This window comes from Echinops telfairi, unplaced genomic scaffold, assembly GCF_000313985.2.
Source record: "Echinops telfairi isolate 266 unplaced genomic scaffold, ASM31398v2 ScPeMD7_655;HRSCAF=1070, whole genome shotgun sequence".
Lineage (NCBI taxonomy): Eukaryota > Metazoa > Chordata > Mammalia > Afrosoricida > Tenrecidae > Echinops > Echinops telfairi.
Window position 1 is genome coordinate 27,685,484 of NW_022104553.1, and position 14,444 is coordinate 27,699,927.

The window sequence follows — 14,444 nt, forward strand, 5'->3', positions numbered from 1 at the left end:
TTTCTGTGCAGTTTAAAATCTTACATGACTAATGGTTCCTTGGTTTTATAGTTGTGTTTTGTACATTCTGGCCTACTGTAGATCCTTGAATTGTGGTTTTTAGTGTGCTTAGTGTTAGCTTGTTTCAGCCAGTCACTTTTAATCAAGTACAATGGAAGATACCGTTACTGGTGTGCAGAGTGTTGCAGTGTTTAGTATATAGGCAGTGTTTTGAATACACATCTCTTCTAAAGGCTCAGTCCTGTGTGTTCATCATATTGAATGTATACGACCTACCATTGTCAGATACAAATTTGGACTTTTGTCCTGCAAGTGTATAGATGTCCACTGTCAGCATGACAGGAGTGACAGATAATATTTTTTAAAGCAAATTTGTTGTATATGGAGTTTTTTAATTGGGGGGGGGGGGGGTTTACAGCCTCAGACAGAAATCCTATGTAGTGTCATCAAGAGTTGGAACTGACCCGACGGCAGTGATGTTGGTGACAATTACATTTGTATGGCTTCTTTCCAATGTGGGCCCTAAAGAAGACTTGAGGTATAACTGTATTACCACACCACCACTCTCTATTGCATATATCTTCCGATGATGATCAGAGACGGTAGCTCCACTTGAAACCCTTCTTACGCTCAAATGTTTAAGGCTTTTCTCTTAGCATGAACTTTCTGGTGACAATGGAGTTGTGACTTCTGACAAAATCTCTTCCCGCACTCTTCACATTTGAATGGCTTTTCTCCACTGTGGATTCTCTGATGGCCCACAAGTGTTGAAGCCTGCCTAAAGACTTTCCCACACACATCACATTTATAAGGTTTTTCTCCGGTGTGGATTCTACCATGAATTTGAAGATTGGCTTTACGACTGAAGCCCTGGCCACATTCTTCACATTTGTATGGTTTCTCACCGGTGTGGATCACCTGGTGGACTTGAAGTTTTGAAATCCAATTGAAGCCTTGCCCACACTCCTCACACTTAAAAGGTTTCTCTACCTTGTGGACCATTTGATGGATTCTAATATATGCACTCTGACTAAAACCCTTCCCGCACACATCACATTTATAGGGTTTATCTCCTGTGTGAACTACCATGTGGACCTGACAGTGACTTTTTGTTTTAAAAGTCTTCCCACATTCCTCGCATTTATATGGTTTCTTTTCAGAGTGAACTCTTTGATGGGAACGCAGTATTGAACTGTAAATGAAGCCTTTCCCACATATGTTACATATGTATGGTCTCTCCCCAGTGTGGACTCTCTGATGCGCTTGAAATTGAAAATGCTGAATGAAGCCCTTACCACATTCTTCACACTTATATGGTCTTTCTCCTGTGTGAATCCGCTGATGGATAAAAAGGTATGAGTTACGAGCAAAGGCTTTCCCACACTCCTCACATTTGTAAGGTTTCTCTCCTGTATGGACCATGGCATGAGTACTAAGTGCTGCTCTGCGACAAAAGTTCCTACCACATACCTCACACTTGAACGGTCTCTCCCCTGTGTGAATTCTCTGATGTGCCTGAAAATGTGAAGGATACAGAAAAGCCCTCCCACATTCTTCACAATTATAAGGTTTTGCCCCTTTGTGGCCTTTGCAGTGAACATTAAGTGTTGCTCTATGCCTGAAGTGTTTCCCACATTCCTCACACTTGTATGGCTTCTTTGAAGTGTGGATGCTTAGATGACTTTGCAGATGTGAGCTCTGACTAAATTCCTTGCCACATTCATCACGTTTATAGCGGTTCTTTCCCATGTGAACACTCTGATGATTACGAAGACGTGAGAAATACCGGAAGCCTTTCCCACACTCACCACATGTGAAAGGCTTTGCTTCTGAGTGTGAATACTGATGAAGATCAGAGGAGGAAACATATTTGGAGGTTTTTCCACTCTCATTATACTTGTGAGGTTTCCTTCCTTTGGGAATAATACAAAGTCCTCCTACAACTGGGGAGGATGAACCACCTTGTTTGCATAACTCAGACCTATGTGTCACAGAATCTTGACACCTTTTTAAGTCACTTGGGATTTGTTGCCAGATATGGACGCTGGAAGGCTCCTCCTGTATTTCTGCTTGTGGAATAGTTTCCATCTGTTTGGGGATCTTGCCACCTGTACAGAGAATTCAGAGTTATAGAGAAGATTCGATTCACCTTTTTCATCACTTATCACATTCTCTGGCTTACATGCCATCAAAACAATGGGTAGGTCCACTGAGCTTCAACCCACTACCAAAAGAAAAAAAATCACTGCCATAGAGTCAATTCTGACTCACAGTGACTTCATAGCCAGAGGAAAACTGCTTCTATGGGTTTCTGAGACTGTCAACCTCTAGAAGAAGAAAGCCAGGTCTTTCTCCTATGGAATGGCCAGCAGGTTCAAACTGCTAATCTTGTAATTAGCAACCTAATTTGTAACCCTCCCCCAAGGCTCCTGCAACCCACCAAGCATTAGCAAAATACATTAGAAAACAGCAAATTCACTATGGGGTAAAATTTAGAAATCAAACCCTTAATTTAAAAAGTAGGTAAGTATAATACAAATGGCTAACTTGTTGCTATTTCTACTGAGTTTCAATTAGTATAAAATGTTGGGTAGTAAATTATGTAGTCAGAAAAATCATTTAAAAAATATAAATGAATCAGCAATATATACACATTTGTGGTATATATTTTTAATACACTGAAAAATATGTAAAAATTAAGTGATAGTCGAAAGTTTACTTATTTTAAGATAACTGTTACAGAAAATTTTTCAGTGAAATACTATAAAAAGTACCCTCTAAGGAAATTTTACAGAGGAGCATGTCACCTTCCACCCTGAAGGAATGCTGAATTAGAGAGGCTGCCTTTGTTTTAGTAGACATTCCATTTGAATATGGAGAACTCTGCCTTGGGATATTTTATTGGAAAATTGCCCTAAAGCCTAAAGAGCTGAAAAGGGCCCAGAATGTTTCAGACCTTTATCATCTCTAGGGAGCAAACACTGAGCTGGTGCAAGCTAATCTTTGCTAACAGAACAGAACTGAGAAAGAAAAGAACAGGTCAATGGTACAATTTTCTGAAAGCAAATCCTGAGAAGGATGTTAGATGGAACTCTACGCCCAGATATGTCCGAGGATGAATCTTCACTTTTCTGAGGTTTCTGTTCACATGGAAGTCCATCAACAAGTTCCCTGAAAAACTATAAACCCTACCCTTGGTTAGTTCACCTCAGACAAATGCCCCTGACTCAGTGAATATTGTACACAGTTCTTCTCACCATCCGACACACTAGCTATGCCCTTTTTGTTTACATCTTTCTCCATACAAGGCACTAACAACAAGCACAAGCTGTTATCTGATTTAGGCTCACTGTCTAAGTTTTAGGTTCAACAAGTACAAGCTGAAGGAATAAATCAACCTGTTTGTGAACTTTTAAGTCGAGCCATAAAAGGAAAAAACAAAAAACGTTTTCCAACTCTAACATAGGAAAGGAGCAGAGAATGGCAGCAGCTTTGTTGGGAAATGGAATGGCTGTACCACAGACAGGAGCTCACCAAGAGAGATGCTGCTGCTGAGGACAAAAATCACTGGTCACAACAAGTCACTTCAGTGAGAAGAAAGCCCAGGGGCCTACCTACAGGTTCCCTCTGAGGCTATTGGATGATCTCTGAGAAGACAAGAGAATTGAGAATCTGTGGCTATGGATACAATGACCACTCACAACAGATTCCCAAATGGAAGATCACACCCCATGGTGAACTGTGAAATACATTTGAATGCTTGTACTAAGCATTAAGAAAATCATTAGCCAAAAGGCCATTACAGGAAATACTCTAAAGTCACCCACAAAGCTACACACATGGCATGTTTCATGGTTAACAATGAGAGGTGCCTTTCTGACTTAAGGGCACAAATGTGCGAAGATGTTAATGTAGGAAGTTATCAAGGCCTTCACTGGCAAGTTGCTGAGAGCATCGGAAGTGTAGGGAACACTCAGCTGTGTGGTTCCAGTGCTACCCATTAGACTGCTAACTGCTAGGTCAGCAGTTTAAAACCACCAACCACTCTAAAAGATGAGGCTTGGTACTCTCATAAGAAGTTAACACTCTGGGAAACCCACAGAGGCAGCGCTGCCCTGTCCTATAGGGTTGCTATGAGGCAGAATTAACTCAATGGCCGTGAGTGTTGGCGTTTGGGGCAGTGATGGGCTTGTGGACTTTGGAAGAGCGAATAAGCCAAAGCTGTCAAGGCAGCTATCAAGTCTTTTGATGGGAAATTACACTTTTCCTGGTTATTGTTTAAGACCTCAGGAAAGAGAGAATGTCCAGTCCCTTCTTGAAAGGCCTGCCCAGAAGAGAACTTCAAAATGTTCTTTAAAAAATCTAGTTTGCTCTGGAAACAAATAGGCTCACCTCTGAAAGGCTCCCGGAAAGCTAACGGAGAGAGCTTTTGCTCGATACAAGCACAACCACAGGACTGTAGTGTCTTCCTAGGATGTGTGTCAACTGTACCCCGACAAGCACATAAGTCCCCCACCCCCACACCCCACAAGGGCACCTCAGAAAGCAAGAGCCTCGCTAGGTACCTGTCCAAAGACACAAAACGTTCTGGACAGATCTTGTTCCCTCTGGTTTGTGTCTCAGTTATTGGCTAGCTCCATGACTCGGGAAGACATTAACTGGTTCTCCTCTGCACATTAACTGATTCTCGAAGTCAACCAATTTGTACAGATGCCAGCCATGTCTGTGGACATTTCTTGGACCTGAAGAGCAAGCAATAAGCCAAAGAGACAAAAACTTTCACTCCTGATGGTGGTAGTGCACCTAGAGTGATAGGGGAGAAGGAAATGACCAAAACAGGTGTGTGACAAATTGAGAGGGCAAAGAGTGAGATTTTAAAACAAGGTGGTCAGGCAAGAGGCCTCGCTCCTATTTCAACAGAGCAGAGACCTGAATGAACTAAGGTATGAGGTCAGGAAGATTTCAGGTGAAGAGAGTATTCCAGGCAATGAAGCAAAGGAAAGAGACAGAGGTGTCCAGTAGTCAGAATAAGGACCCATGAAGAGTTTCAAACCTGGATTCCAGAAATGGAGAAATATATGAGGTTACATGGTAAAGGGCAATTGTGATGGCAAGTGGAATTGTAAGTTGCTAATCAGGTAACCCTCAGGAGGCCTGGGGTGCTGTGGGTGCAAGGTTGGGCTGTGAACCAAAGGATGAGAGGTTCAAACCCACCAGTCACTCTGAGAGAACACGGAGGTGGTCTGCTCTCCTCAAGACTGGCAGCCTGGGAAACCCACAGGAGCTGTTCTACTCTGTTCTGTAGGGTTGCTACAAGTCGGATGGGCCTGGAAGGCAGGGGGAAGGAAGGAAATCAGTTACTACCTTAAAAGAGTAAGTTTATCCTATAGCATCTGTAGACTCAGTATTCAAATGGATCCTTAGAAGAGAAAAAGCAGGGCAGAAAAGTCCAGAGAACTTGTGAATAATAGAGTGGTGGCTGAGAAGTGGGGGGAGAGGGGATACTACAAACCAAGAAATTTGGCAGCTGGTGTGATAGGTAGGTTTATTGTGCCAACCTGGCCAATAGGAACATGTGGGATTAATCATGCCACAATTTGATTACAGGGCAAATAGATAAATGGCTCGGCAAGCCCCGCCTCTTTCTCTCTTGCTCTCTAGTGACAGGACCAGCAGGCAGCTGCTTTTGCTAGCTCTCTGCCTCAACTTGTGAGCTACACTACCTGTGGAACACCCAACCCATGGATCGTGTTGCTAGAGCTTGAGGTTCCTTCAAGACCTGCTTCGCCATGCTGCTAGTGTGTACATCGCTTGAACTTGAGGCTGGCAGAGCCTGTCGTCTTACTGACTGCTGGTGAGCTGCCTGCAGTTTTCTGCCTGTGGCTGGATTGCCTGCATTGCCCTACGGAAGACTCGGCTATCTGCTTCCTTGACCTTAGACCCAGCGGCCCTCATGAGTTGAAGGACTTCCAGTATATTAACTGTTCCAGGGAAGTGAGTTGAACTGAGCCCTCTATACTGCTGTGTGGACTAATTAGCTGTTATATTCCTTCATGCTGTATATATATGTAATCATAAGTGTCCTGGTTTTGTTTCTCTAGAGAACCCTGTCTAACGTAGTTGGTTAGCTGGTAGTAAAGAGAAACTGCCACGGGCAGTTCCACCCTCTGCTACCAGGTTGCTATGAGGTTCAATCGACTCCATGGCAGCAAGTTTGGTTTTAGTTGGTAGACACATCACTAGGCATCACTGAAATAAAGGCTGGCTGGCTGGCTGGCTGCAACATCTGCTTTCATTGCATCTCCTCCACCAGCTCACAGCCTGGATGCTACTGGCCAGAGTCCCCTACAGTAATGCAGTCCTTCTTTCCTCCTGAAGCCTGGTATCTCCTACTCTATTTCATGGACAATAGTGGATCAGAAAAGTAAGTGACCATTCCCAGACCATGTGAATCCTTGAGAGTCTGAAGCGATAAAGACCCTCCCCGCAAGAGGCTGCCCTCACCCACAGACACCAGGTTCCGGAAGTTCTCCACCATCACATCCTGGTACAGCTTCTTCTGGTCGGGGTCCAGCAGCCCCAGCTCCTCCTCGGTGAAGACCACAGCCACGTCCTTGAATGTCACTGCCTCCTGCAACGTTAAACATCCGGATACCTGGGGTTAGAACTACTGCCTACTTGAAAAGACTGGGAACGTTGGGGGAGTTGTTCCAGGCTTGGAGGGATACAAATGAACATGCAGACTTTCCGGCCATCCTAAGAGTGCCAGACACTTATTCTCCTCTATTCCGCCCAGAGTGTGGCCATGAAGGAGACCCTCGCATTCATACTTGGGTGTGTCCTCGGGGTAAAACCCTGTATCTCATAATGTTACATGCTGGAATACACAGTTTCCTTTTGTTAGAGTCCAGGAGAGGACTGGGTGACCCATCCCAGACTGCCTCACACAATCCACGCCACTGGTCATGTCCAGGGACTCATCCCAACACTGAGCAGGGTAGGGACTCAGGCGCAAGCCTCTGGGGTCCTGCCACCTGACTCCTGAAAAACCCCTGATCATAACCCTAGACCCGGTTGTCTTCCTCAAATCAAGAGGTGATCTGCTTCATGACTGAAACGTACTTTGTCTATTAAATCTTTGCTCTGCTTACTGTCTTGTCTTGATGTTTTGTGTGTGGGGCTCCCTCTGTTAAAATAGCAAACCACTTGCTAGCTTTTCTGAAGAACAGCCTGGCGCCAGCGACTTTCAACACATCACGCCTTGTGGTAGTTACATTATTTCCTGTCAACTCAGGAAATAGGTTATAGGGGTGGAGCCCTGTCTGTCAGTCGGGTCATAGCAAATAAGGCCTCTGAGTGCACATGGCTTTCTCCTGAGGATTCTGGGAACTCCTGTCTACCTCCCTGGAGGTGGGACACAGATACTTGCTGAGAGACATTCCTGATGCCAAGTCAGATGGACCTACACAGATGGAGCTAGAGCCCTGGAGCTGGAAGAGCCACATGGAGACCTACACCAGCGCCGAGATGCTTCCATCGCCATTGGATCCACAAGACTTTCTACCCACTGGCCTGTGATCTTCCTGCATTCAGCATCATTGCATGTGTTGTGTGAGTCTGAAGAGGAACTTATAGACTGTTATCGGACATATGGGCTAATATCAGACTTGTGGACTCGATCTGGACTGGGCTGGGATGTTTTCTCAATATACAATTATTCTTTTATATAAAGCTCTTTCTTATATATATGAGTGTCTATGAATTTGTTTCTGTAGTCCACCCAGACCAACACATACCTTTTCCATATCGTCAACTGTCTTAGAAAAGGTGGTCAACTTATTCTCAGTGGAATTTGCCAGCACCCACCACCCTCCACCATCCTCTACACATCAGCAAATTATGGTAGCACTTTTGTTGAATGTTGCAAAAGTAATAAGCTTTTGGTATCTTGTCTTTGACAAGTATGTATTGTTCTCTCCACTCACGGCACACATCCTAGCCATGGGTTCTAACGTTGAATGCCCTGAGAGGTACTGCCATGCCTGAATGCATGTTCCAATGATCTCCCCCTTACTGGCCAGGGTACCTTGCACACAAGTTCTCCTATATATCTTAGCTTCCTCTTTGCATAATTGTTCAATGTTTTGTGCAACTCAGGTTTCTTTCGAGGATGAAGAAATACCTCTACACATAAGTGTACACAGATACACACACACATAAACCTGCGGGCAGTGTGTCACTGAATACCATGAGCTATTACTATTCTAATTATGGTGAGCTCTGGTGGGATAGTGGTTACAAATTGGGCTGTGATCCCCAAGGTCAGCAGTTTGAAACCACCAGCTACTCACTAGGAGAAAGACGGGGCTTTCTACTCCCATGAAGAGTCGCAGTACAAGAAACACAGAGGTAGCTCTGCCATGTCCTACAGGGTCACTATGAGTTGGCATTTACTCCATGACAGTGAGTTTGCTTTGGGGATTTTTAGTCAAATTACTGTCATCATAATTGATATGTATGTCACACATTCCGTGGCTACATCGCATTCCAGGTATGAAAGAACGCATTTGATTTTTCCCTGGTTCCTGGGAGTTGCCTCTAAACCCATGGAATTCCCACTGTTATTTTTGATGACCCCTTGGGACCACATTTGGTAGTTTATGCTATGATGATGATTGTGGGGGTGTGGGGGGGTGGCCCCACCAGAAAGATGACCATCTAAACAGAGCCTTGGAGCTTTGACTCACATGATACCACCTCAGCTTCCAGGATGTGGCAGAGGCAGAAGGAGGCCTGAGTTTAAGTTTTATTGTGTGGCCTTGATTCGATCCATCATGCCTTTGCAATGAAATTCCAACAAACATTCTAGGCACCAAACACAAGTGGAACCTCCTTGGTGGACAATATCCTTTGTTTTGCTACACACTGCTGTGCCAGGAGTCTGACCGTCTCTTCAGTAAAAGGGACACTTTCTGTGTGGGACACCTCCTAACCTCACTCATCCTTCGGTTTGGCTTGATTTCCAACTTTTCATGATAGCAGAACTGTTATTGTAAGCATAGTGTTTCTTGAGTTCTGTGAGGAATCTTAATGAATTCTTGAACCCAATAGAGTAGTGAGAACCTCAGGATTCATGGCTACTTGGTCCAAAGTGGGGGTGGTGCTGAGTTGGTGGTGACTGTCTGAGACAGCAGTCTTGTGGAGGGTTGTGGCCTTAACCTGTAAAGTCTGGGTTCATTCTAGGCAGCTGCTCGTGTCACCTGTCCTTGGTACTGCAGAATGGATGGTCTACTTTATCAGTTTCAAAAAAAGGGTTGGGGAGAATATTATTGCGTGTAGACACTACTCTTGGTGCACTTAAGATAAATTTCGAATGAAAGTTAAAATGGGGAAAGTAAGGACAGTTGAAATCGTGACCACATGATGGCCTTCACTCCCTTCACTCACTCATCTTTCAAGGGGGTCCAGGTATCCCTGACTCTACATATGCAGACAAAGGAGGCCAAGAGCTTTTCACAATGGGTTGGTGATGTGATGAGGAAACACAATGCTATTCTATACGTCTCACGCACGCGGGTAAAGTGAAAGGACTTCTTGTGGGGTTCCAGTGCTTCCATGCTCGGGATTATTCCAAGAAAATTATGCGTTAAACAAGTCTCTGTGATCTGCAGGTTGCTGCAGGTAAATCCTCTCAGTACTACACTGTGTTAGTCTGGGTTGACTAGAGAAACAAATTCATAGAGACTCGTGTGTAAGGAAGAGCTTTATATAACAGAGAAAACATCCCAGCCCAGACCAGATCAAGTCCACAAGTCTGATATTAACCCATATGTCTGATACCAATTTATAAAGTCCTTTTCAGACTCACACAACATACACAATGACGCTGAATGGAGGAAGATCACAGGCCAGTGGGTGGAAAGTCTTGTGGATCCAGTGGCAGTGGAAAGATCCCAGCACTGGCAGGGGTCTCCACTTGGTTCTTTCAGCTCCAGGGCTCTAGGGTAGCTCCATGTGTCTTTTCAACAGGAGTGTCTCCCAGGGAATGACCATTGTCCTGCCGCCAGCAAGCTATTTATCTCCTTAGCACCTCCAAACGAGGTCATCAAGCTGTGACCTGATTGACTGGCTAAACTCTACCCTTTCACTCTTAAGTCTCAAATTGACAAGTTATGTAACTACTACATACATTTAGCTTCATTAAGGTACCTTAACAAAAAAGATACTTTTGGTGCTATGGAAAAGGTTATTTTGAAATCAGAGCTAATATCCAATTTTAAACAAAACTCAGCAGATACCTTCTCGAATCACTGAAGTCTGGCAACAAGTTTATGGGAAGGCTGCTCCCCTTAAAAGAACAGTGTGTAGATCTTAAGGAAGGTTGGGAAGACCTCAAAGCCAACAGACAGAAGACTGTCAACCTTGACGAGTGGAGAATGGAGTCTGAAAACTGATGGAAGATGACCATGGGGTGGGGGGAAGGGGGGGGGAGTGAGGAGCTGATACCAGGACCTCAAGTAGAAAAAAAAAATGTTTTGAGAACGATGAGGGCAACAGATGTACAACTGTGCTTGACACAATGGATAGATGTATGGATTGTGATAAGAGCGCTATGATCCCACAATAAAATGATTTTAAGAAACCATAGGTTATTGATTAACGTGACAGCTACTGAAGCCGAGACCTAACATGGTTCGACATTTTCCATTTTAAGCAAATATCTTGGTCTCAAACGTCTGTGGGCTCAATGGGTGCCAGAAGCAGTGTGTAAAAGAGCAGCTAATTGAAAGAACTGATCTTTCCATCAGTCTTTTAAGCGAGAGCGAAGCTAATGAAGAGGTTTTTATTGGATAAAGTGTTACTGGGGATGAGTCTTGGCTTTGTCAAAATGATTCCGGGAATGAGGTCCAGTCAAGCAGTAGTACTCAAAGGGACCTGTTGAGCCGGTTAAATTCAAGGCCAAGAGGTCAACACAAAGCGGGATGGTAGCACAGTTTGGGGAACCCAAAGAGGTCATCTTCAATACATTTTCTCAAAGGTCAAAGGATGAAAGCTGATGAGGACATTTTGAGAACATGGAAAACTGCAGTGATGAGAAAAAGGCCAGGAAACGTGTGCCCCCAGTTTTTTCCCCATCGTGGCAACATGCGGACTCCGTTTTTGAGGGTAGCAGAGACTGTCCTGTGAGAATTTCCTTGGGCCACTTGACCTTATCTGCCCTTCAGGCTGGATTTCACCCCTTCAGACTCTGTTTGGTTCCCAGCACTCAAAGAACGTTTCAAAGGAACATGATTTGAATTCCACGAGGTTACCGAAATGACCATTCTGAGGTGGCAAAGGCTGAAGAGGGCAGAGTTCTTCAGGGAAGGTTAGAGAGATGGAAAGATCCTCTTCAAAGGTGTATCGGCCTAAAGGGAGAATATACCAAGAAACAACAACTTCACCTTTTGATGCCCCTATATGATAAAAAGATCTGAGTTCTGGAGCAATACTTCATGACTCACCCTGTGAGTTAGTTTATTGTGCCAACCTGGCTGATAAACACTTGTGGGGCTAATTGAAGGTTGGAGGGATAAATGGCTTGGTGAGCCTCGCCTTTCGAGTTCTCGGGTCTCTTGCTTTGTGATGGTCGCACCAGGGTGCAGTACTTCATGACTCACCCTGTGAGTTAGTTTATTGTGCCAACCTGGCTGATAAACACTTGTGTGGTTAATCGAAGATTGGAGGGATAAATGGCTTGGTGAGCCTCGCCTTTCTAGTTCTCGGGTCTTGCTTTTTGATGGTCAGACCAGGGTGCAGCTGCCTTCGCCAATTCCCTGCTTCAACTGACAAGGCTCACTTCCTGCAAGACATCCCCAAGGAGAAGCCACATGGACCTATCCCGATGCAGCCCTGGGTGCTGAGCAGCCGTATGGAGACCCCTGCCAGCGCTAAGATGCTTACACACTCCCTGACTTGGCTTTCCTCCTGCAGTCAGCTTCATTGCGTCTGCTTTGTGAGATGGAGGAGGACTTTGTGGATTGGTGTTGGACATATGGACTAATGGGTTAATGTTGGACTTGTGGGCTTGGGCAGCATTGGGTTGGGATGTTTTCTTGATTTGCACTTACCCTTTATTTAAAACTCTCTCTTATACATGAGTTGCTGTGGATTTGTTTCTCTAAAGTACCCAGACTAACGCACGCTGGTATTGTTTTGGGTTTCTTTTAAATTTTTTTTCCTGGTATTGTTATAAATGAAAACCATTAGCTTTTCATGCCTGTCTCTATTAGGAAGGTGAAGAAAAAAGGAGTTTGTGTTGCTCCACAAGGAAACCCATGTGGGGAGCACACATCAGTTCGGGTAGTTCCAATCCAGGGATCTGTGCTCCAGTTTCCTCTGGGGCTCCCCACCCCTCCCCAGCTGCAGGCAAGTTGGGGAGGGGAAGTCAAATTTTGGGCAAAAATTGGCATTCAAATGCCTGGGAGGATGCAGCCGCCAGGACCCGGGTGATGGACGTGTCTATCTTTTTGAAGGGGAGCAGAGCACTCTGTTAACATTCTCAACAAACGGTACATTTGATTCTTCCTCCAGTCTATCAGCCGAGTAGAGAACCCCCTGAACTTTTTTCTTTTCTGCGAGTGAGAAAGAATTTTAAGGGCAACAAGTAAGTGTCACTCTCACCTTGGACATGTTCATCTTTCTTCCCACTCCTGGAGACACACACACTCCTGGGAGCGCCCAAACTAGGGGAGGAGAAGAAAGGCATTAAAAGGTGGCCAGGGAAGTTGCTTACCTTCTAGGACGCTTACTCTCCCTTAGTCACGAGGAGACCCTTCAGGCTGGACGGTTGCATCTACACACAGTTTGCTATGTCAAGCATGGACACCACATGCTTTGCCCATGAGCGGTTATTAAGAGTCTGCATGGCTAGACACAGAGCCCTATCACCCGTGCTCCTTGTGGCTTCCATGGTAACAACTAGGATTCTGGCACAAAATATAGTACTCTGAATAAAAGTCAGTTCTGGTGGCAATATAGGAGGGGCCTTCAACACATTCATAGAAAAATTCCATTATCTTTTAATCCCATTTAATCCCATTATCTTTTAATCCCATTTTTCCATGAGCTTTCAAAGCCTCCTCATATCACAAAAGAAAACCCCATGGCTCTAGAGCCGATTCCAATTTACAGCGATGCGGGAAGACAGGGTAGACCTGCACAGTAGGGTTTCCAAGGGTGCAAATAGTAATAGAAGCCGCTGCCACCACATCTTCTTCCTGTGGAGGGGACCTATGGGTTAACTGACAAGCCCTTTACCTAATGCCACCAGGGCTCAGTTACTATACAGGTGAGCATAAACCCTGGCACAACATGAGCTGTGTCATCTTGGGCAAATTAATAACATCTCTTTCAACTTGGGGGTTAAACAGCAGCGCGCGTGCACCAGAGACAATGGCAAAAAACAAACTAAGAGGGCAGGGAGCCAGGAATGTATTTCACATAGCCATCCCCTCCCAAACCTTGAAGTCTAAAGACAAAGCAACGTCAGTGAGCACATGTGTTAGACCGGGTTCTCTAGAGAGATAAAACCAAATTGCTGATAATATATTTATTTATAAAAATAATTAGATATATAACAAGAAATGAACGGTTAAATCATATACAGATAAATATATAATACAAGAAATGAACGGTTAAATTATAAAGCACTACAAATGGCTCACTGCAACTCACTCCTGTGAGAGAGAGTTGTGAGAGACTAGCAGTCTTTCAAGTCTAGTCTGCTGCCAGATATTCCTCTATTTATAGAGAGAGCTAGGCTATGTCAGCACAGCAGCCAATCACAAGGCAGGTCACCAACCGCCAGTCCCCAGCTCCAGCGATGTCTTAAAGGGACCTCAATTTACAGCGACACAGTCCTCAGGCTAGGCGTCCCACAGGTAGTGAAGCCTTTAAATTGAGGCACAGAACAAGCAAGGCAGCCGCACACTGGTCCGATGATCAAAGAGCGAGAGACAAGAAAGGCGAGGCTCACCGAGCCATTTATCTCTCTGCCCTTCAGTTAATCCCACTTGTGTTTATCGGCCAGGCTGGGACAATAAACTATCTCAGCACAGATCTTAGGGAGATGAGCATTGTGAATGCTGGAAATGTTCAGAGAGTGAACAGAGCTTTTGTAGGTACACAACAGGAACCTGAACACTTCTCCAAAGGCCTTTCCCTGGAACCTCTGCAGAAACCAGGGGTCCCTCAGCAGCATCAAGAACGTGGGCCAGTTCATGTTGACGTGGGCTACAAGAATAATAGTTCAGTTGTAATCCCGTGGTGAGACATTCAATTCTCAATGGAGAAAGAAAAAGGTCAGTAAATATAATGTTTTATACAACTTTAAAAAAAAGTGGCATCTCTTTAAGGAGCCTGCCATTTGTAAATACGAGGCCGCATTGCTGAGCTGTTGAAAG

The 14,444-nt window shown here is 44.7% G+C and overlaps 2 protein-coding genes across 9 annotated transcripts in view; one reads left to right on the forward strand and one right to left on the reverse strand.

The window, feature by feature from the left end:
- Positions 1-5,752, forward strand: part of LOC123521952 (zinc finger protein 227-like) — a 39,419-nt gene extending 33,667 nt beyond the window's left edge. For 2 of the 4 annotated variants that reach the window (XM_045292408.1, XM_045292410.1), the window contains exon 8: positions 1,245-1,627. In XM_045292408.1, the coding sequence (XP_045148343.1) occupies positions 1,245-1,258 (14 nt within the window). In that variant the 3' untranslated portion in view covers positions 1,259-1,627. Of the gene's footprint in view, positions 1-1,244; positions 1,628-5,661 lie in introns of those variants that run through there. The other 2 variants (XM_045292407.1, XM_045292412.1) reach the window with 2 other exon arrangements.
- Positions 86-12,705, reverse strand: LOC105979331 (zinc finger protein 234-like). Of its 5 annotated transcripts, XM_045292417.1 has the most exons (4): positions 12,664-12,705; positions 11,313-11,408; positions 6,505-6,631; positions 86-2,108 (listed from the first exon to the last, which is right to left on the reverse strand). In XM_045292417.1, the coding sequence occupies exons 2-4, from the start codon at positions 11,322-11,324 to the stop codon at positions 631-633; spliced, it is 1,617 nt and encodes a 538-aa protein (XP_045148352.1). In that variant the 5' UTR covers positions 11,325-11,408; positions 12,664-12,705; the 3' UTR covers positions 86-630. The 5 variants fall into 5 exon arrangements, with proteins under 5 accessions (XP_045148352.1, XP_045148354.1, XP_045148351.1 ...); XM_045292419.1 differs by lacking the exon at positions 11,313-11,408 and having other exon boundaries at positions 6,509-6,631; positions 12,664-12,699; XM_045292416.1 differs by lacking the exon at positions 11,313-11,408 and having other exon boundaries at positions 12,664-12,699.
- Between the last annotated feature and the right edge of the window lie 1,739 nt (positions 12,706-14,444).